General features: G+C 42.3%; 1 protein-coding gene across 2 annotated transcripts in view; it reads left to right on the plus strand.

Moving 5' to 3' along the window:
• COL26A1 (collagen type XXVI alpha 1 chain) overlaps positions 1 to 22,521 on the plus strand; it is a 248,177-nt gene that overhangs the window by 61,022 nt on the left and 164,634 nt on the right. For both annotated transcript variants that reach the window (XM_064295896.1, XM_064295897.1), the window contains exon 2: positions 243 to 365. In XM_064295896.1, the coding sequence (XP_064151966.1) occupies positions 243 to 365 (123 nt within the window). The remainder of the gene's footprint in view (positions 1 to 242; positions 366 to 22,521) is intronic.

Here is a 22,521-nt window from a genome sequence, read left to right on the forward strand (position 1 = left end):
TCTACAAGGTGCTTTTGATGACTGACTGACTGAGAAACTGAAATGATGCCAGGGCTTGGTGGCCAAGGGGTGTAGGTGTTCTCCGTTTCCCCACCAGGTGGACAGAGGGTCTCAGTGGACCTCTTGCCCAAGAGAATGACTCCCAGGTTTGTGGAGGACCTCTCAGGCAGCATGGCCTTCTGATGTGCAGTCAGTCCCTCTAGGAACATGCAGGGCTGATGTGACTGCTCCTCTCCCCACAGACACTGGTGCCATCACACAGTAACACGGACTGTGTCCTGCCAAGTGCAGAATGGCTCAGAGACGGTGGTCCAGCGCGTGTACCAGAGCTGCCGGTGGCCCGGGCCCTGCACCAACCTCGTGAGGTAAAGGCCATAGGGCTGGCCCATATTGCCCTTCCTTTCTTTTCCCTTGGATAAATCTAACTCCAGCACAGCTGCTGGGGGAGGCTGGGTTGACACTTGGAGACAAGAGTTGAATGTGCATTTATCAAGCACTTTCTGTGTACACAGCATATGGGGTATGTGTGTGTGCAAAGATGAAAGGGATGTGCTCCCCAACCTGACAGGACCGCACAATCCAGTGGGGTGTTAGATGGGCAAGGAATGCCACAGCTAATGAGTGGGGCCAAGAGACAGAAGAGAGGAGAAGGGCCAGGTGGGGCTAAAGAGGTTACTTTGTGGCCAGCCTTGGGGCTTCAGACTAGAATGTGGACATATCATGCCCTTGGGAATCCAGCCCTGCCTCCAGCCTGCCTATTTCACCAGCCCCACCCTGGACCACAGCTCATCAGTGGCTGTACACCCCCCTGCACCCCTACAAGGAGAGATCTGAGTGAGTGGCCCATCATTTATGGCTTCTAAGACCATGCCTCGCTTGCCCCTCCTCCTTCTCTAGGGCTTTCTCTAGCTCCAGGGACTGACTATTCCTTCTTCCCCACCCCTACCTGTCCAGCCCAGGCCTCTACCTCAAGGACCCTTCCCCATCTCTGTCTGGCCCTGTACTTCTTAAACTCCCCTGTCTCTGCCTTCTTTGCACTAGGAGAGGATTTTGTACCCTCTTCTAACAGAACTCATACCATCTCATAGCAACTCATAGTGACCCTATAGGACAGAGTAGAACTGCCCCATAGGTTTTCCAAGGAGTAACTGGTAGATTCGAACTCTCAGTCTTTTGGTTAGCAGCCAAGCTCTTAACCACTGTGTCACTAGGTTTCACTATGAGTTGGAATCGACTCGATGGCAATGGGTTTGATTTTTTTGTTTCTAATAGAACATTTTTGCATGTGATGATCATAACTTGGGTATGTTTTCATCACTGAAAATGGAGAGTAAGCCATGAGCCAGGGCCTGTGCCTCTGCCCTCATGAAGTTCTGCCCCCTACAGGGCTCTGCATGGAGCTGACCACAGAACATGCTTAGTCATGAATGAAAGAACCAACAAATGTGGTTGAGACTCTGGTCTTGGGCCACAGGCCACAGAACTGGTCATGGCGAGGGGGCAGCTTTTTTATTTTCTAGATTTGCATTTATTTTCTAAATTTAAGAAATTTATATAAAGAAAGTGATATATACTCATTGTAAAAAAAATTCCAGTTATTACAGAATTCTATAAGGTAAAAAATGAACATTCTCTCCTCTCTGAATTTGTCTTCAATCCCATTATTATTATTAAAAGTGTGTCATTTCAGATATTTTCTTCATTTATACATATATATGTGATATATGTAAAAAAAATGTAAGTATTAGATTATGTTATCAAATAATATAGTCTCCCACTTTTGGAACATTTGTTCCATGGAAACAAATCAGTTTAAATGGAACCTTATTATTTTTAACAGTTGTGCAGTATTCTGTTGTAGGAAAAGACCATTATTTCCCACATCCTCAATTGATGGATATTTAAGTAGATTCTTAGTTTTTGCTATTACAAAGTAAGCTTCAGTGAACATCATTATACTTATATTTTTAAACACTTGCACAAGTGTTTTTACATAGTCCATTCTGCAAAGGGAATGACTAGATAATGAAATCTCGATTTTAATAGAAAGGGCTACTTTTAAATGCTGTGATAGAGGGATGGCCAGTGGATTCATAATGAAGGGAAGAGTGCTGACCCCTCTTCCTTGTTAGCAGAGGGCACAGGGTCTTCCTTTCCCCTTTCTCCCCCACATCCCTAGGAGATAAATTCCAAGACCCTCCTGCCTTTCTTATCAGCAGGGAGCTTTAGATTACCAGGTCATGATCTCTTAATCCTGGGAGCATCTTTTGAGAAGAAAGATCTGTGGAGTCTGGTCTGTAAATTGCTACTCCCTCCTTCCACCCTCCCCACTCAGCACGATGGATATTCCACTTTAGACTGCTGCAGCCAAGAACACAGGACTCCCTCTCCAGGGGGAGAGGTCCCTCTCAGGACTTCGGCATTTATCATTCTCATGCCAGCTACCTATTGCTGAGGCTAAGGCCTAATTGAGATGGTTGAGAGGTAGGAGTTCCCTTCTTCTGACCAGGCTTTCATTCATTGAACAGAGGTTCTACCTTGGATGCAGCATGCTGAGAGTACTGGGGTTAAAACCACCCTTGTCCCATCTCATGAGTTGCTGGTTCTACACTAAGAAAGGCAAGCTTGAAATGACCTCAGACTACTTCCCTCTGAGGGTTCAGCCCCTAGAGTGGAGGTATCACTCAGAGAGAAGCTTGTCGTTATCCCCATTCCTAGTTCCAGAGCCCTGGCTCAGAGATTTTGCCCGAGGAATTTTCCTTCTCAAAGGAAATGATTTCATTTGCAACAGAGTATGGAGAAGTTCAAACCTAAGAGTAATCTCAAGAACAGTGGAGGTTGTGTTGAACAACAGTTGGAAGATTTGTAGATTTAATGAAGATACAGACTAGATTGTAGGCTGGCTAGTATGTAAGATAGAACTGGGGAATAAGACAGCTGGGAGAACCTCTTCTGGGGTGAAAACAAGTATCAAACACTGACCCCAGAAACTGTTCCTTCAAAGGAGTCACATTTGATTGGATTAATCTGTGGAGCAATTTATGTCCCAGGACATTGTTGAAAAAAATAGAGCAATTAGCCAGCATTTAGTGATGTTTAACAGCTGAATGTGGTCAGGAAAAGAGAGAAAGAAAGCTTTACCGATACTAATGCTATCCCAGGGTGTGACTGTAGACATACCCAAAACAATGCTCCCCTGAGGAACAACATAAGAGGCTTAGCTCTGTGTGTGTGTGAGTGGAGGGTAGGAAAAACGAAAAATGAGCTTACTAATATAATCCAACCAGTCATTAAGCAAATAGACAAGCAAATAACAATAATAAATCCTGGGTGGGAGGACATTACCCACAGTGGCTACAATATATTTTATAAAATGTCCAGTTTTCAACAAAAAAATCATGAGGCATGCAAAGAAACAGAAAAGTATGACCCGTATGCCAGATAAAAACACAACAGGCAACAGAAATTGCTTATGAGAGTGACCACAGGTAGAATTTAACAGAAAGACTTCAAAGTAGCCATTATAAATATGTTCACAAAAATAAAAGAAAGCATGGTTAAAGAAGTAAAAGAATGATGACAGTGTCACATCAAATAAAGAATATTAATAAAGATACAGAAACAATAAAAAACAATAAAATGGAAATTCTGGAGTTGAAAAGCACAATAATTGAAATAAAAAACTCACTGAAGGAGTTCAACAGTAGATTTGAACTGGCAGAAGAAAGAATTAGCAAATTTGAAGATAGAGTGATACAAATTATGCAAACCAAAGAACAGAGAGAGAAAAAAAGAAGGCAATGAACAGAGCTTCAAAGAAATGCGGGACATCATCAAGTGTATTAATATGCATGTAATGGAAGTATCAGAAAAAGAGGAGAGAGGAAGGAGAAGAAAAAATAGTTGAAGAAACGATGGCTGAAAACTTCCCAAATTTATTGAAAAATAGTAACTAAACACCCAGAAAGCTTAACAAACTCCAGGTGGGATAAATGCAAAAAGACCCACAAACAGGCATATGATAAAAATCCTGAGAGTCAAAAACAAGAAGAAAATCTTGAAAACAGCCGGAGAAAAACAACTTGTCTCCTATAATAGATCTCAAATAAGATTAACACGAGACTTTTCAGCAGAAACAACGGGGACCAGAAGGCAATGGGAGAGCTTATTCAAAGTGCTTAGAAAAAAAACTTAATCTAGCAAAGTACAGGCAGAGCCTAAATTACAAATATTCAACATACGTACTACCCACAGTTACAAACTAACCCCTGTAAAGCCTATTAGGAAAAAACTGACTCAGTGTTTCAGCCCACAGGCTCCCAGATGGGTTGCTCTCCTCCTGTGTGTGAAGGTGCTGCAGCAGGTCCTTGAGCAGCTGCTGCTAGTGGGCAGGCTTCTGTGGCATGGTGCACCCAGCTGTGGCCCACAGCACCTAATGGAGAGCCCACATGCACCCGCCTCCCTTGAAGCTTAGAAAGATCCAGCCCCACCATCTGCGTGCCTCAAGCACAGCTGCTCCACTCTACATGGTGGGGCTGCAGGTGATGGCAGCCGGTGGCCAGGACTTGGACACCATGCTGTATGTGTTCTCCGAGTACAATTGGTCAGTACACCACGCTGGGCACATGGCTGGGCCTCCATGGTGCCCTCTTACCCAGCTCCACTCCACCCCCATCCTGCTGGGCCTCTGTGCTGTGTAGTCTGTGGGCATCGCAACACCTCTCTGGCCTTCTGTTTCCCCTACCTTACACATATGAGACGTCACTATTGCATTGTTTCTTGGCTTTTTGGTGGCTGTAGGTGGGGGGTCAGTCTTAGATTCCTGACCTCTCTGTGTCCATATGGTTTTGGGGGTCTGTGGAGAACTTTGGACTTGGGTTCCCCTAAGCATCCTCTTCCCAACTCTTGGGCCCTGGACTGTAGGGGCCTCATAGTTAGTGCATGCGGTTGACATGTTTGGTGAGGAGGTGATGGTAGAATACAGAAATGTGGCCTGGTGGTGCAATGTAGATTTTTCAGTTCAAAGTCTATAATAAGTAATTGATCTCAAAGATTTTACAGAAAAGAATATTCTGAGTATTTTGGGTAACATTCGCCCTGTAGGTATCTCTTCAGCTGTGGAGAAGGTACATATAATGGTTCATAGTAACAAATGGGCACTACTTTGCAACGAGTATCATTATTATTATTACTGTATTATTATGTTAAACGTGTTTTATTGTATCTGGACGTGTTTCTTTGAAGTTTTTTATGCATAGAAAGTGTCTTAGTTTTCTAGTGCTGCTATAACAGAAATACCATAAATGGGTGGCTTTGACAAACAAATTTATTTTCTCAGTTTAGAAGGCTAGAAGTCTGAATACAGGGTGCCAGCTCTAGGGGAAGGCTTTCATTCTCTGTTTGCCCTGGAGGAAAGTCCTTGTTTCTTTGAGCTTCTGATCCTGGGCAGTTTTCCTGTGGCTTGGCCTCTCTCATCCCCTATTTTGCTAGCTTTCATTTAATCTCTTTTTATACCTCAAAGAGATTGACTCAAGATACACCCTACACCATTCCTGCCTGATTAACATAACAAAGATAACTCATTCCCAAATGGGATTATCATCACCGTCATAGAAATTAGAATTCAAAACACATATTTTGGGGGGGCAAAATTCAACCTATAACATTCCACCATTTGTTGTTGTTGTTCGGTGCTGTTGAGTCAGTCCAATTCATAGTGACCCTGTGTACAACAGAACGAAACACTCCCCATTCCTGTACCATCCTCATAATCATTGTTATGCTTGAGCCCATTGTTGCAGCTACTGTGTCAATTCAGCTCGTTGAGGGTCTTCCTCTTTTTCGCTGACCCTCTACTTTACCAAGCATGATGTCCTTCTCCAGGCACTGGTCCCTTCTGATAACATGTCGAAGTATGCGAGACGAAGTCTCACCATCCTTGCTTCTAAGGAGCATTCTGGCTGTACTTCTTCCAAGATAGATTTATTTGTTCTTCTGGCAGTCCATGGTATATTCGGTATCCTTCACCAACACCATAATTCAAATGCATCAATTCTTCTTCTATCTTCTTTATTCATTGTGCAGCTTTCACATGCATATGAGGCGAGTGAAAACACCATGGCTAGGGCCAGGCACACCTTAGTACTTAAAGTGACATCTTTGCTTTTTAACATTTTAAAGAGGTCTCTTGCAGCAGATTAGCTGAATGCAATGTCATTTGACTTCTTGATAACGGCTTCTATGGGTGTTGACTATGGATACAAATTTTAAAAAATCCTTGATAACTTCAGTCTTTTCTCTGTTTATCATGATTTACTTATTGGTCCAGTTGTGAGTGTTTTTGTTTTCTTTATGTTGAGGTGTAATTCATACTGAAGACTGTAATCTTTGATCTTCATCAGTAAGTGCTTCAAGTCCTCTTCACTTTCAGCAAGCAAAGTTGTGCCATCTGGATAATGCAAGTTGTGAGTGAATCTCCCTCCAATCTTAATGCCCCATTTTTCTTCATATAGCCCAGCTTCTTGAATTATTTGCTCAGCATACAGATTGAATAAGTATGGTGACATACACCTTTCCTGACTTTAAACCACACAATATCCCGTTATTCTATTCCAACAACTGCCTCTTCATCTATGTACAGGTTTCTCATGAGCACAATTAATTGTTCTGGAATTTCCATTCTTCACAATGTTATCCATATTTTGTTATGATCCACCCAGTTGAGTGCCTTTGCACAGTCAGTAAAACACAGGTAAACATCTTTCTGGTATTCTCTGCTTTCAGGCAGGACCCATCTGACATCAGCAATGATATCGCTCTTTCCACATCCTCTTCTGGATCCAGCTTGAATTTCTGACAGTTCCCTGTCTATGTACTGCTGCAACTGCTTTTGAATGATTTTTAGCAAAATTTTACTTGTGTGTGACGTTAATGATATTGTTCGATAATATCCGCATTCTGTTGGATTACCATTTTTTGAAATAGGCAGAAATATGAATCTCTTCTAGTTGATTGGCTACGTAGCTGTCTTCCAGATTTCTTCGAATAGATGGAAGAGCACATCCCGTGCCGCATCAGCATGCTGAAACATCTCAGTTGGTATTCCATCAATTCCAGGAGCCTGGCTTTTCGACAGCATCTTCAGTGCAGCTTGAAATTCTTCCTTCAGTACCATTGGCCTTGACCATATGCTACCTCTTGAAATGGTTGAACATCAACCAATTTTTTTTGGTACAGTGATTCTGTGTATTTCTTCCATCTTCTTTTGATGCTTCCTGCGTAGTTCAGTGTTTTGTCCACAGAATCCTTCAATATTGCAACTCAAGGATTGAATTTTTTCTTTAGTTCTTTCAGCTTGAGAAATGCCCAGTGTGTGCTTCCTCTTTGGTTTTCTAACTCCAGGTCTTTGCACATACACATACACATATAATAAAACAAGAAAGAAATACCCATAACAATTGCAGTCCTCATTTTTGCAACTGGTCATGTGATCATAACTGGTATTTACAACTACCTTCTCCCACCACCCATTTCATATTCTCTTTGCCTTCTTTTTTTTTTTTTTTTTTTTTGCCTTCAGCAAGCACCTCAACTGATGGTGGTTCTTTGCCTGGTGGGGTGAATCAACCCTTCATTTCTGAAGGGTCTGGGCCATTAGTAGTCATGTCGGAATTAGGTTGCTGTAGTTTTCCATTGACTTTAATCACAGGGCACGATAGTGCTACGAGATGCTCTAAGGGATCTCATGTATTGCAGACATACTCTTCTTTACCTCCACTGGTAATCAAGATAAATCACACCAGCTAATATGATAACTCCCTTCTTTACCTGTTGATCCAGAGAAACCCAAAGTGGCTGGTGGCATTCTTAACCTCCAGTCCAACAAAATCATTTTTGTGTCTCTAGGTGGGAGCATTCCTCCGTTTGGAACTAAGACCTCTAGATCTGCGAAGCTTAGGGTTGTGAGAACAGGAAGCAAAAATCTTGTGAGTGCGTCACTAGGGGTAATAGTGAGGGGTACGCTGCCATTTCCACTCCTTAATTCCTGGACCTGTGAATTTTGGCTGTGGGAGAAACAGCACCATATATTGGATGCTGGTTTAGAGCATAGGTAGCCTTCTGGAGAACGTTGGCTCACCTGTGCATAGCATTGGCACATAGCTAGAGCGGTAATTATGTCCTTAGAAGGCTAATCCATTGCTCTATCAAGCCAGCTGCTTCAGGATGATCGGGAATGTCGTAGGACCAGTGAATTCCATGAGCATGGGCCCATTGCCACACTTCATTTTCTGTGAAGTAAATCCCTTGATCTGAGGCAATACTGTGTGGAATACCATGATAGTGGATAAGGCTTTCTGTGAATTCATGCTTGGTAGTTTTGGCAGAAACATTATGTGCAGGGAAGGCACATCTGTGTCCAGAGTATGTGTCTATTCCAGTAAGAATGAAACACTGCCCTTTTCATGATGGAAGTGGTCCTATGTAATCAACCTGTCACTAGATTGCCGGCTGATTGCCTCAACAAACAGTGCCATATTGGGGACTCAGTGTTGGTCTCTGCTGCTGGCAGATTGAGCACTCAGCGGTGGCTGTAGCCAAGTTGGCCTTGGTGAGTGGAAGTCCATGTTGCTGAGCCCATGCATAACCTCCATCCCTGCCACCATAACCACTTTGTTCATGGGCCCATTGGGCAGTGACAGGAGTGGCTGGGGATAGAGGATGACTGGTTTCCACAGAATGCATCATTTTATCCACTTGATAGGATGTTAAAGTCCTCCTCTACTGAGGTCACCCTTTGATGAGCATTCACATGAGACATAAATATCTTCAGTTCTTTGGCCCATTCAGAGAGGTCCATCCACATACCTCTTTCCTGTACTTCTTTGTTTCCAATTTTCCAATCATGTTCCTTCCAAGTCCCTGGTCATCCAGCCAAACCATTGGCCACAACCCATGAATCAGTACACAATTACACATCTGACCATTTCTGCTTCCAAGCAAAGTGAACAACCAGGTATACTGCTGAAAGTTCTGCCCACTGGGAGGATTTCCCTTCATCATGATCCTTCAGGGAGGTCCCAGAAAGGGGCTGTAGTGCGGTCATTGTCCACTTTTATTTATTTATTGAACTTTAGATTAAGGTTTACAGAACAAACTAGTTTCTCATTAAACGGTCAGTATACACATTGTTGTATGACTTTGGTTAAAAACCCCACGACATGTCAACACTTCCCCTTCTCTACCCTGGGTTCTCCTATTACCAGGTTTCCTATTCCCACGTGCCCTCCAGTCCCTCCCCCAGGGCTGATGTGCCCCTCCAGCCTTGCTTTGTTCCATGGGCCTGTTCAGTCTTTGGCCGAAGGGTGAAAGTGAACCTTAGGAGTGGCCTCATTACTGAGCTGAAAGGGTGTCCGGGGGCCATGCTCTCAGGGTTTCTCCCGTCTCTGTCAGGCCAGCAAGTCTGGTCTTTCTTTTTGAGTTAGAATTTTGTTCTACGTTTTTCTCCAGCTCTGTCTGGGACCATCTGTTGTGATCCCCGTCAGAGCAGTCAGTGGTGGTAGCCGGGCACCATCTAGTTGTACTGGACTCAGTCTGGCAGATGCCATGGTAGATGTGGTCCATTAGTCCTTTGGACTAATCTTTCCCTTGTGTCTTTAGTTTTCTTCATTCTTCTTGCTCCCGAAGGGGTGAGACCAGTGGAGTATCCTAGGTGGCTACTCACAGGCTTTTAAGTGTCATTGTCCACTTTTGAGTGGTGCCTGCATGTCATGCAGAACCATCTGTAAACCAGGCACGAGTTTTCTTTTCCTCAGTTAACTGATCATAAGGAACTCCCTATGAAGCCATAGGTGCAGACTGGGAGGGGGCAGGTAATGTGGCAAAAGTGGAGACCATGGGCATTTGGGCTACTTCTCATGCAACTTACTTTTGCCTTCAGTTACTGCTCAAGCCTGATCTCATATATACCACTTCCATTTAATGGGGGAGTGCTGCTGTGCATGTCCAACTTTATGGCTCATTGGGTCAGACAACACCCAGTTCATGATGGGCAGCTCAGGCTGCATGGTGACTTGGTGGCCACGGTTAAGTGTTCAGTCTCTGCTAAGGCCCAGTTACAAGCCAAAAGCCATTTCTCAAAAGGAAAGTAGGTATCTGCAAAGGCTGGCAGGGCTTTGTTCAAAAATCCTAAGAGTCTGCACTGTGACTCACCAATAGGGGCCTTCCAAACACTCCAAACAGCATCTCTATCTGCGACTGACACTTCAAGCACCATTAGATCAGCTGGACCATGTGGCCCAAGTAGCAGAGCGGCTTGCATGGCAACCTGAACCTGTTGCAGAGTCTTCTCTTGTTCTGGGCCCCACTCAAAACTAGCAGCTTTTCAAGTCACTTGATAAATAGGGTGGAGTAGCACACCCAAATGAGGAATATGTTGCCTCCACTAGGTATTGTGCCTCCTTTTCAGTTGTGGGAGGGGCCAGATGCAGTAACGTATCCTTCACTTTAGAAGGAATTTCTTGGCATGACCTACGTCACAGGACCCCTAGAAATTTTACCGATGTGGAAGCCACTTGAATATGTGTTGGGTTAATTTCCCACCCTCTAGCATGCAAATGTCTTACCAGTTAGTATAGGATCATTGATACTTCTTCCTCACTAGTTCCAACCTGGATAATGTCATCAATGTAATGGACCAGTGTAACATTTTGTGGAAGGGAAAGGTGATCAGGGTCCCTGTGGACCAAATTATGACATAGGAGTGGAAAGCTGATATACCCTGGTGTAGACCAGTGAAGGTGTATTGCTGGCTTTAGAGAGCCCTGGTGGTGTAGTGGTTAAAGTGATGAACTGCTCATGGAAAGATTGGTGGTTTGAAACCATCAGCGGATCCATGGGAGAAATATGTGGTAGTCTGCTTCCACAGAGATTTATAGCCTTGGATACCCTATGGGATTATTAGGAGTCGGAATTGACTCAACGGCAGTGGGTTTTTTTGTTTTTTGGTGCCAGCTAAAGGCAACTGCTTCTGGTGATCCTTCGAAACCAGAATTGAGAAAATGGCATTGACCAGCTCGATAGCTGCATACCAGGTACCAGGAGATGTATTAATTTGGTCAAGCAATGAAACCACATCTGGAACAGCAGCCGCAATTTGAGTCACCACCTGGTTAAGTTTACAGTAATCCACTGCTGTTCTCCAGGATCCATCTGGTTTTTGCACAGACCAAATAGGAGAGTTGAATGGGAATGTGGTGGGCATCACCACCCCTGCATCCTTGAAGTCCTCGATGGTGGCAGTGATCTCTGCATTCCCTCCAGGAATGTGGTATTGCTTTTGATTTACTGTTTTCCTAGGTAAAGGGGGCTCTGATGACTTCCATTTGGCTTTTCCTACCATAATAGCCCTTACTCCACCTGTCAGGAATCCAACGTGAGGGTTCTGTCAGTTGCTGATTATGTCTATTTCAATTATCCCTTCTGGAACTGGGGAAATCACTATAGGATGGGTTCAAGGACCCACTGGACCCATTATGAGGTGGACCCGAGCTAAGCCTCCATTAATAACCTGACCTCCATATACCCCCACTCTGACTGAGGGACCACAGTGACGTTTTGGGTGTCCTGAAATTAGTGTCAGTTCAGAACCAGTGTCCAGTAATCCCCCAAAATTTATTTCCTTTTCTCCGATGAACTGTCACTCTCTTAAAAGGCTATAGATCACTTTGGGGAAAGCTGAGAGTAAGACTGACAGTATAAATTTTTGGCAGTGTAGTGAAGTCCTTCCTCAAGGGGACCCCGCTTCCCCTTCATTCAAGGGGTTATGGGTCTGTAAACTGGCTCACGTCTGGGAATTGATTGAGGGGCCATGACTCTCTGTTCTGGTGATTCAAGTTAGACTGTCGTTTGCTTGACCTAAAATTCTTCCGCTTATACAAATCAAGTAAATATTTAATAGATTTCCCATCTGTTTCACTCCTAGGGACACCATGACTAAGTAGCCAATATCGTATGAGTAAGACTATTCTGATGATAGATTTGACTCTGCTGTCCATTACAGTAACCATGCCCACCTTGTCTTTGTTGATGAAGTGCTGCCACTTGGCCCCTACTACTATGGGATCCAATCCGTCCCACTGTAGTTAGGTGTCTTAATTCAGTTAGCACAGTTCCCACTGTCAAACCTGACTTATGTAAAATAGCAATCACAGGGATCTTCATGGATGCTGGGGTAGAAAAAAAGGGATGCTGGGGTTTCCTTAACAAATTTATTCCTCACTGTTATTGTAAAAGGTATGTCCTCTGGTTCTCTAGAGAAGCAAAACTAGTGACGTGTATAGATAGATAGCAGACAGAAAGGTAGAAAGATAGATACAAAGAGAGAAAGAGAGATTTATCTCAAGGAAATGGCTCATGCAGTTGTGGAGGCTGGCAAGTCCCAAAGTCCGAGGGTCAGGTGTCGACTGGAAGTTTCTCCTGGCTCATGTGGTTTCAGGGTCTGATGAACTCAGAATTGGCAGATCAGACAGCAGGCTGCTGGCTCAGAGGGCTGCAGAAGCCAGTGAATCCCAAGGTGGCAAGTCAGACAACAAGTTGCTGGCCCAAGTCCCAAGAACTGGAGGTCAAATGATGACGAACCAGAAAGAGGATCCAGAACAAGCAAACGAACTTTGCTAGAACATCCATATATATATTGGGTGCAGGCCACACCCTTAGGGAAATCCCCCTTACAACTAATCAGCTGATCACATTAGATCACATCATGAAGGTGATTATATTATATTACTTATGGGTGATCACAAAATGGAGGATAATCACATCAGATCACAAAAATGAAGGGTAAATACATCAGATCACAAAATGAAAGATAATCACATAATACTGAGAATCATGGTCTAGTCAAGTTAACACATGACTATCAATCACATGTTATCAGCCACAGTTACTATATGACCTAGCAATTTTCCATTCCTATAAAAAAAAAAATTTTTTTTTTTTTTTTATGTATAGCAGCAGAACATTATCTGATATAGTGCTGGAAGATGAGCCCCCCAGGTTGGAAGGCACTCAAAAGATGACTGGGGAAGAGCTGCCTCCTCAAAGTAGAGTCAACCTTAATGACATGGATGGAGTAAAGCTTTCAGGACTTTCATTTGCCAATGTGGCATGACTCAAAATTAGAAGAAACAGCTGCAAACATCCATTCATAATCGGAACCAGGAATGTACGAAGTATGAATCTAGGAAAATTGGAAATCATCAAAAATGAAATGGAACACGTAAACATCAATATCCTAGGTGTTAGTGAGCGGAAATGGACTGGTATTGGCCATTTTGAATTGGACAATCATACAGTCTACTATGCTGGGAATGACAAGTTGAAGAGGAATGGTGTTGCATTCATCGTCAAAAAGAACGTTTCAAGATGTATCCTAAAGTATAACGCTGTTAGTGATAGGATAATATCCATACGCCTGCAAGGAAGACCAGTTAATACAACTATTATTCAAATTTACGCACCAACCACTAGAGCCAAAGATGAAGAAATAGAAGATTTTCATCAACTGCTAGTCTGAAATTGATCGAACATGCAATCAAGATGTATTAATAATTCCTGGCGATTGGAATGAGAAAGTTGGAAACAAAGAAGCAGGATCAGTAGTTGGAAAATATGGCCTTGGTGATAGAAACAATGCCGGAGATCGAATGATAGAATTTTGCAAGACCAACAACTTCTTCATTGCAGATACATTCTTTCACCAACATAAACAGCGACTATACACATGGACCTCGCCAGGTGGAATGCACAGAAATCAAATTGACTACATCTGTGGAAAGAGACGATGGAAAAGCTCAATATCACCAGTCAGAACAAGGCCAGGGGCCGACTGTGGAACAGACCATCAGTTGCTTATATGCAAGTTGAAGCTGAAACTGAAGAAAATCAGAGCAAGTCCACGAGAGCCAAAATATGACCTTGAGTATATCCCACCTGAATTTAGAGACCATCTGAAGAGCAGATTTGACGCATTGAACACTAGTGACCGAAGACCAGACGAGTCGTGGAATGACATCAAGGACATCATACATGAAGAAAGCAAGAGGCCATTGAAAAGACAGGAAAGAAAGAAAAGACCAAGATGGATGTCGGAGAAGACTCTGAAACTTGCTCTCGAACGCTGAGCAGCTAAAGCAAAAGGAAGAATTGATGAAGTAAAAGAACTGAACAGAAGATTTCAAAGGGCGGCTTGAGAAGACAAAGTAAGGTATTATAATGACATGTGTAAAGAGCTGGAGATGGAAAACCAAAAGGGAAGAACATGCTCGGTGTTTCTCAAGCTGAAAGAATTGAAGAAAAAATTCAAGCCTTGAGTTGCAATAGTGAAGGATTCCATGGGGAGAATATTAAATGACGCAGGAAGCATCAAAAGAAGATGGAAGGAATACACAGAGTTATTGTACCAAAAAGAATTAGTCGATATTCAACCATTTCAAGAGGTGGCATATGATCAGGAACTGATTGTACTGAAGGAAGAAGTCCAAGCTGCTCTGAAGGCATTGGCGAAAAACAAGGCTCCAGGAACTGATGGAATATCAATTGAAATGTTTAAACAAACAGGTGTAGCACTGGAGGTGCTCACTCGTCTATGCCAAGAAATATGGAAGACAGCTTCCTGGCCAACTGACTGGAAGAGATCCATATTTATGCCTATTCCCAAGAAAGGTGATCCAACCGAATGTGGAATTATTGAACAATATCATTAATATCACACACAAGCAAAATTTTGCTAAAGATCATTCAAAAACGGCTACAGCAGTATATCAACAGGGAACTGCCAGAAATTCAGGCCGATTTCAGAAGAGGACATGGAACCAGGGATATCATTGCTGACGTCAGATGGATCCTGGCTGAAAGCAGAGAATACCAGAAGGATGTTTACCTGTGTTTTATTGACTATGCAAAGGCATTCGACTGTGTGGATCATAACAAACTATGGATAACACTGCGAAGAATGGGAATTCCAGAACACTTAATTGTGCTCATGAGGAACCTCTACATAGATCAAGAGGCAGTTGTTCGGACAGAACAAGGGGATATGGATTGGTTTAAAGTCAGGAAAGGTGTGCGTCAGGATTGTATTCTTTCACCATACCTATTCAATCTGTATGCTGAGCAAATAATCCAAGAAGCCGGAGTATATGAAGAAGAACGGGGCATCAGGATTGGAGGAAGACTCATTAACAACCTGCATTATGCAGATGACCCAACCTTGCTTGCTGAAAGTGAAGAGGACTTGAAGCACTTACTAATGAAGAGCAAAGGCCACAGCCTTCAGTATGGATTACACCTCAACATAAGAAAAACAAAAATCCTCACAACTGGACCAAGGAGCAACATCATGATAAACGGAGAAAAGATTGAAGTTGTCAAGGATTTCATTTTACTTGGATCCACAATCAACAGCCATGGAAGCAGCAATCAAGAAATCAAAAGACGCATTGCATTAGGCAAATCTGCTGCAAAGGACCTCTTCAAAGTGTTAAAGAGCAAAGATGTCACCCTGAAGACTAAGGTCTGCCTGACCCAAGCCATGGTATTTTCAATTGCATCCTATGGATGTGAAAGCTGGACAATCAATAAGGAAGACTGAAGAAGAATTGATGCCTTCGAATTGTGGTGTTGGCAAAGAACATTGAATATACCATGGACTGCCAAAAGAACGAACAAATCTGTCTTAGAAGAAGTACAACCAGAATGTTCCTTAGAAGCAAGGATGGCGAGACTGCGTCTTACATACTTTGGACGTGTTGTCAGGAGGGATCAGTCCCTGGAGAAGGACATCATGCTTGGCAAAGTACAGGGTCAGCGGAAAAGAGGAAGACCCTCAATGAGGTGGTTTGACACAGTGGCTGCAACAATGAGCTCAAGCGTAACAGTGATTGTAAGGATGGCTCAGGACTGGGCAGTGTTTCATTCTGTTGTACACAGGGTCACTATGAGTCGGAACCCACCCGACGGCACCTAACAACAACAACGTGTATATACCCAAGAGAAGTCAGAACACATGTCTACACGACAACTTGTGTATGAATGTTTATAGCAGCATTATTCATAATAGCCAAAAGATAGAATTAACCCAAATGTCCATCAGTTGATGAATGGATAAAGAAATTGTGGTATATCCACACAGTGGAATACTATTGGAGGACTATCACAGGTAATCCCATGGACATTAAAAGGATGGTAAAGGAGTATTATGGACAACTCTAGGCCCACAAATTTAGTGACTTAGGCGAAATAGACCGATTCTTTGAAAGACACAATGTATCAAAACTCACACAAAGAGAAATAGATAATTTGTATGGGCCTATATGTATTAAGGAAACCCTGGTAGCATATGGCTATGGCTGCAAACCAAAAGGTTGGCAGTTTGAATCCACCAGATGCTCCTTGGAAACCATGTGGGGCAGTTCTACTCCATCCTGTAGGGTCGCTATGAGTTGGAATCAAGTCAACGGCAATGAGTTTTTGTTGTTACGTATATTCAATTGACAATTAATAACTTTCCAAAACAGTAAACGCCAGGCCCAGATAGTTTCACTAGTGAACTCTATGAAGCATTTAAAGAAGAATTAATACCAATCCTCCTCAAACACTTCCAAAAAAATAGAAGAGGAGGAAACACTTTGCAACTCATTCTATGAGACCAACATTAGCTTAATACCGAGATCAGACAAAGACATTACTAGAAAGGAAAATTACAGACCACTGTCTCTCATGAACATAGATGTAACATTCCTCAAAAAATATTAGCAAATCAAATACAACCATGTATAAAAAGAAGGATAAACCACAACCAAGTGGGATTTATCCAGGTATACAAGGTTGGTTCAACATTTACAAACTGTCTTAGTCATCTAGTGCTGCTATAACAGAAATATCACAGGTGGATGGCTTTAACAAAGAGAAGTTTGTTCCCTCACAGTCCAGTAGGCTAGAACTCTGAATTCAGGGTGCCAGCAGCAGGGAAGGTCTTTCTCTTTCTGTCGGCTCCGAGGGAAGGTCCTTGTCATCAATCTCCTGGTCTAGGAGCTTCTTACTGCAGGGACTGCAGGTCCAAAGGATGCACTCTGCTCCCGGCTCTGCTTTCTTGGGGGCAGGAGGTCCATATCAGCTCTGCTCAATTCTCTCTTTTATATTTCAAAAGTGATGGCCTCAAAGTACAACCTAATCCTGTAGATTGAGTCCTGTCTCATTAACATAACTGCCTGTAATTCTGCCTCATTAACATCATAGAGGTTAGAATTTACAACACAAGAAAATCACATCAGATGACAAAATGGTGGACAATCACACAATACTGGGAATCATGGCCTAGCCGAGTTAACAGACATTTTGGGGGACACAGTTCAATCCATAACAGATGTCAGTTCTTCCCAAATTGATCTATAGATTCAACACAATTCCAATCAAAATCCCAGCAATTTATTTTGTGGATTAACAACAAACTGATTCTAAAGTCATATGGAAAGGCAGAAGACCCCAAATAGCCAACACAATCCTGAAGAAGAACAGACTTGGAGGAATGACACTGCCTGACTTTAAGACTTAACTATAAAGCTATTCTGTATGATACTGTAATGGTGGACACATGACATTATGCATTCATCAAAAGCCATATTATGGTACAACAGAAAGAGTGAGACCTAATGTAGTTTACACAGCAAGTTTGGTTCCCCTTGAACAATTTTTGCTTTGTGAACTTTCACCTAAAACACAATAAAATATTATTGGGAAAAGAAAAAAAAGAAACCCCATACCCTTTAGCTATCACCCACCCTCCCATCCTGAGCAACCACTGATCTACTTTCTGTCTCTATAGATTTTTCAGTTCTGGACTTTCATATAAATGGAATCATATAACATGTGGTCTGTTGGGACTGGCTTCTTTCCTTTTAACAAATTTTGAGCCCTGTTGGTGCAGTGGCTAAGTGCTTGGCTGCTAACGGAAAGATTGGGGGTTCAAACCCACCAGCCACTCCTCGGGAGAAAGATTTGGCAGTCTGCTTCTGTAAAGATTACAGCCTTGGAAACCCTATGGGGCAGTTCTACTCTGTCCTGTAGGATCATTGTGAGTCGGAATCAACTCAGCGACAGCGCGTTTGTGTTTTAGTTTTAACAATTCTTATACAAATTATTCTGTTCCATTGGTTACAATTTTTACAACGTGTCAGCATTCTCATTTTCATTCTGTATGTTTGGTTTCCGTTGATCTAGCTTTCCTTTCCCTACTTACCTTCGCATCTTTGATTTTGGGTAAATGTTGACTGTTTGGTCTCATATAGTTACTTGTTTAAGGAAACACATTATTCATGGTTGATATTGTTTATTTTATAAGCCAATCTGTTATTTGGCTGAAAGGTAACCGGTAGAAATAGCTTCAATTCCAAGTTGAAAGGATCTCTTAGGGCAATATTCTCAGGGGTTCCTCTAGTGTCTATTGGTCCAGTAGGACTGGCCTTTTGTAGGAATTTGAGTTTTGTTCTACATTTTTCTCCCATTCTATCTGGGACCTTCTATCGTGTCCCTGGTCAGAATGGTTGGTAGTGGTAGTAGTGGTAGTTGGGCACCATCTAGTTCTTCTGGCCTCAGGTTAGAAGAGACTGTGGTTTGTGTGGGCTGTTAGTCCCATGGACTAGTTTCTTTTTTGAGCCTTTGATTTTCTTCGTTCTCTTTTCCCCTTGTGAGTAGAGACCAATAGTTTTATCTTAGATGGCTGCTCGCAAGCTTTTAAGAGCCCAGATGCTACTCAGCAAACTGTGATGTAGAACATTGTCTTTGTGACTAAGTTGCTCCTCTAGACCATGGTCCCAAGCCTTTTGACCCAGTAAACCAATTCCTTGAGTCGTTTGCCTATGTGTAGGAAGCCTCAATAACTGTGCCTCCTACGTGGTTTGTTATATCTATGGATATATAAGCAGCACACACAAACGTGTATATACGCGTGCCTACAGATACACCTGTACGTGCCCATGCATTTACTGGAATATGCCTTCCCATACACGCACATGCATCTGTATCTACCTATGTAACCACACACATATTTTTTGGTTGTTTTCACTGTTGTTGAAAATTGTATATGTTATAGCATTTACTGAAATTGTCCCTTTTTCTTGTGTACTTCTTAGTGTGTTTATTTACCTTGGTCAAGTTGTGTTGACTTCACCCATATTTGGGATTGCCTTTCCCATCATCAAAAGTAACAAGTGTCTACTATCTAGAAAGTGATTCTCCCTCCTTTTCCCTCCCCCCCCCGATAACCATCAAAGAACTTTGCTTTCTGCGTGTACATCTGTTCTTGACTTTTTATAATAGTGGGACCATGTAATATTTGTCTTTTTGTGATTGGCTTTATTTTTATTTCGCTCAGCATAATGTCCTCCAGATTCATCCACGTTATGTTTCTCAGATTCTTCATTATTCTTTATAGTTGTGTAGTATTCTGTTGTATGTATGTACCACACTTGGTTTATCCATTCATCTGATCCTTCCCTTGGGTATTCAATCTAATTCTTTGTCCCTCCATTTGCTGTTCTGGGTTCTCAGATTGTCACCTGTATCTGTTTCACTTGATTTCTTGGTTCTTCGCTGTAGGGTGACGGCATGGGGTGTGTGACTAAGCTGCCATCTTGGGCCATCTCTTAGGGTTTCTTTTTGAGGTGTTGGCAATGTTCTAAAATTGACTGAGGCGTTGGTTTCACATAAATGTGAGTATACTTAAAACCAGTGAATTGTACATTTTAATTGGGTGAATTGTGTGGTATATGAAGAAATCTGTTTAAAAAAAAAAGAAAAACTAACATTATCTTCAGAGTTGGGTTATAAACAGGAAGAGTTGTGAATTTCTAACTTACTTTTCGTCTCTACGGATGTTAGCCAAATTGGACTTTCACCACAATTTCATTATTAACGTCAGCTACCAGAGTGGAAGTGAAAAAGAGTATGTGTGAGCACTGCATTGTGTCTGTGTTTTAGAAAATAAACGGCCCGGGTTCTTTACTGAAAAACCTTGGAAAGAAGAGCATGGTGGGCTGGCTCTCTTAATGTCAAAATGACAAGTTGAGGTTTTCATACTTTTAAAATACAACAATGTGCCTCTAAGAACAGCTGAATAAACTTAACTACTGAGTCACTGAACTTGACTGAAACATTTTCAAGTGATCATTATTTTTTACACTTGCTCTCTGCTTTATGACTTAAATGGTTTCCTGGACAAGGTTTCAGAAGCCTTGGTGTCTTCAGTGTGGGTTTTTATTGGTCTTTCCAGGAGTTCTTTTCTCCTCCTTGGGGTAAGGAGCTGAAAGCAGAAAGTTCAGTCAGAGCAAACAGACATTTGTCATGAACTTTGCCTTTGCTTTCAAAATTTAGCTAGTGGGAACTTTGGTGATTAAACATTAATTCCTTTTTTTTTTAGAGAAATTCCATTTTTGTGATCTTATTTATTATCACTACTATTATTTACTGAATCGACTCCAAGGCACTGGGTTTTGTTTTTTTTTTACTATTTATTATCCACTACTCCTCTGTCAGTTTGCCATACTGTGGTGGCTTGCATGTTGCTGTGATGCTGGAAGCTATGCCACCAGTATTTCAAATATCAGCAGGGTCACCCTTTGTGGGCAAGTTTCAGCAGCGCTTCTAGACTAAGACAAAGAAGAAGTAGCCTAGCAATCTACTTCTTAAAAATTGGGCAGTGAAAACTGTATGAGTAGCGGTTTGATATGTTGATATGTTTGATATGGTGCCGGGAGATGAGTCCCTCAGGTTGGGAGACACTCAAAATACGACTGGGGAAGAGCTGCTTCCTCAAAGTAGAGCAGACCTTAATGACATGGATGGAGTAAAGATTTAGGGACCTACTTTGATGATGTGGCCTGACTCAAAATGAGAATAAAACGCCTGCAAATGTCCATTAATAATCAGAACACGGAATGTATGAAGTATGAATCTAGGAAATTTGGAAGTTGAAAAAAGTGAAATGGAATACTTGAAGAGCGATATCTTAGGCATTAGTGAGCTGAAATAGACTAATATTGGCCATTTTGAACCAGACGATCATATGATCTACTATGCTGGGAATGACAAATTGAAGAGGAGTGGCTGCACATTCATTGTCAAAAAGGACATTTCAAAATCTATCCTGAAGTACAATGCTGTCAGTGATAGAATGATATCAACATGCCTACAAGGAAGACCAGTTAATACGACTATTATTCAAATTTATGAACCAACCACTAATGCCAAAGATGAAGAAATTGAAGATTTTTACCAAGTTCTACAGTCTGAAATTGATCAGACACGCAGTCAAGATGCATTGATAATTACTGGTGATTGGAATGTGAACGTGAGAAACAAAGAAGAAGGATCAGTAGTTGGAAAACATGGCTTTGGTGATAGAAATGACACTGGAGATCACATGATAAAATTTTGCAAGACCAATGTCCTATTCATTACAAATACCTTTTTTCAATAACGTAAACGGCAACTATACACATGGACCTTGCTGGATGGAATACACAGGAATCATGTCAACTACATCTGTGGAAAAAGACAATGGAGAAGCTCAATATCATCAGTCAGAACAAGCCTAGGGGCTGACTCCTGAACAGACCATTAGTTGCTCATATGCAAGTTCAACTTGAAGCTGAAGAAATTAAAACAAGTCCTCAAGAGCCAAAGTACAACCTTGAGTATATCCCACCTGAATATTATTCTCTGACTGTCAAGTAGGCTAGAAGCCCAAATTCAGGGTGCCGTCTCCAGGGGAAGGCTTTCTTTCTCTGTCGGGTCTGGAGGAAGGTCCTTATGGTGCATCAGTCGTCCTTTGGTCTGGGAGCATCTCAGCACAGGAACCTCAGGTCCAAAGGATGTGCTGTGCTCCCGGCGCTACTTTCTTTGTGGTCTGAGGTCCCCATGTCTCTCTGCTAGCTTCTCTCTTTTATATCTCAAAAGAGATTGGCTTAAGACACTATCTAATCTTGTAGGTGTCATCAAAATAATTGCCCCAATCCATTTTCTTGTATCATAGCCATAGGATTTACAACACATAGGGAAATCACATCAGATGATAAAATGGTAGACTGTCACACAATACTGGGAATCATGACCTAGCCAAGTTGACAGATATTTTGGGGGGACACAGTTCAATCCATGACAAATACCCAATGAATAAACGGTGGCTGGTGAGAGACAGCAAGCACTGGTTTGCTACCTGAGTGCTTGGGTCTGCACCTGTGTCCTCCTGCCTCCAGCCACTGCTTGGGGGTGAAGTCTGGCCTGGGGCCACAGGAGGGAGAAGTGTTTCTTCGTTTCTGCATAGCTGTATTTGGGGATCAGCTTGCAGGCAATCCATCGTGGGGCTTCTCTTTGCAGAGTGCTGAGAAGCAAGCGGAGCCCGGGTGCTGTGGTTAGCATTCAGCTGGCTAACCAAAAAAGATTGGCAGTTCAAATCCCCCATCTGCT

The sequence above is a fragment of the Loxodonta africana genome, chromosome 12 (assembly GCF_030014295.1).
Source record: "Loxodonta africana isolate mLoxAfr1 chromosome 12, mLoxAfr1.hap2, whole genome shotgun sequence".
Lineage (NCBI taxonomy): Eukaryota > Metazoa > Chordata > Mammalia > Proboscidea > Elephantidae > Loxodonta > Loxodonta africana.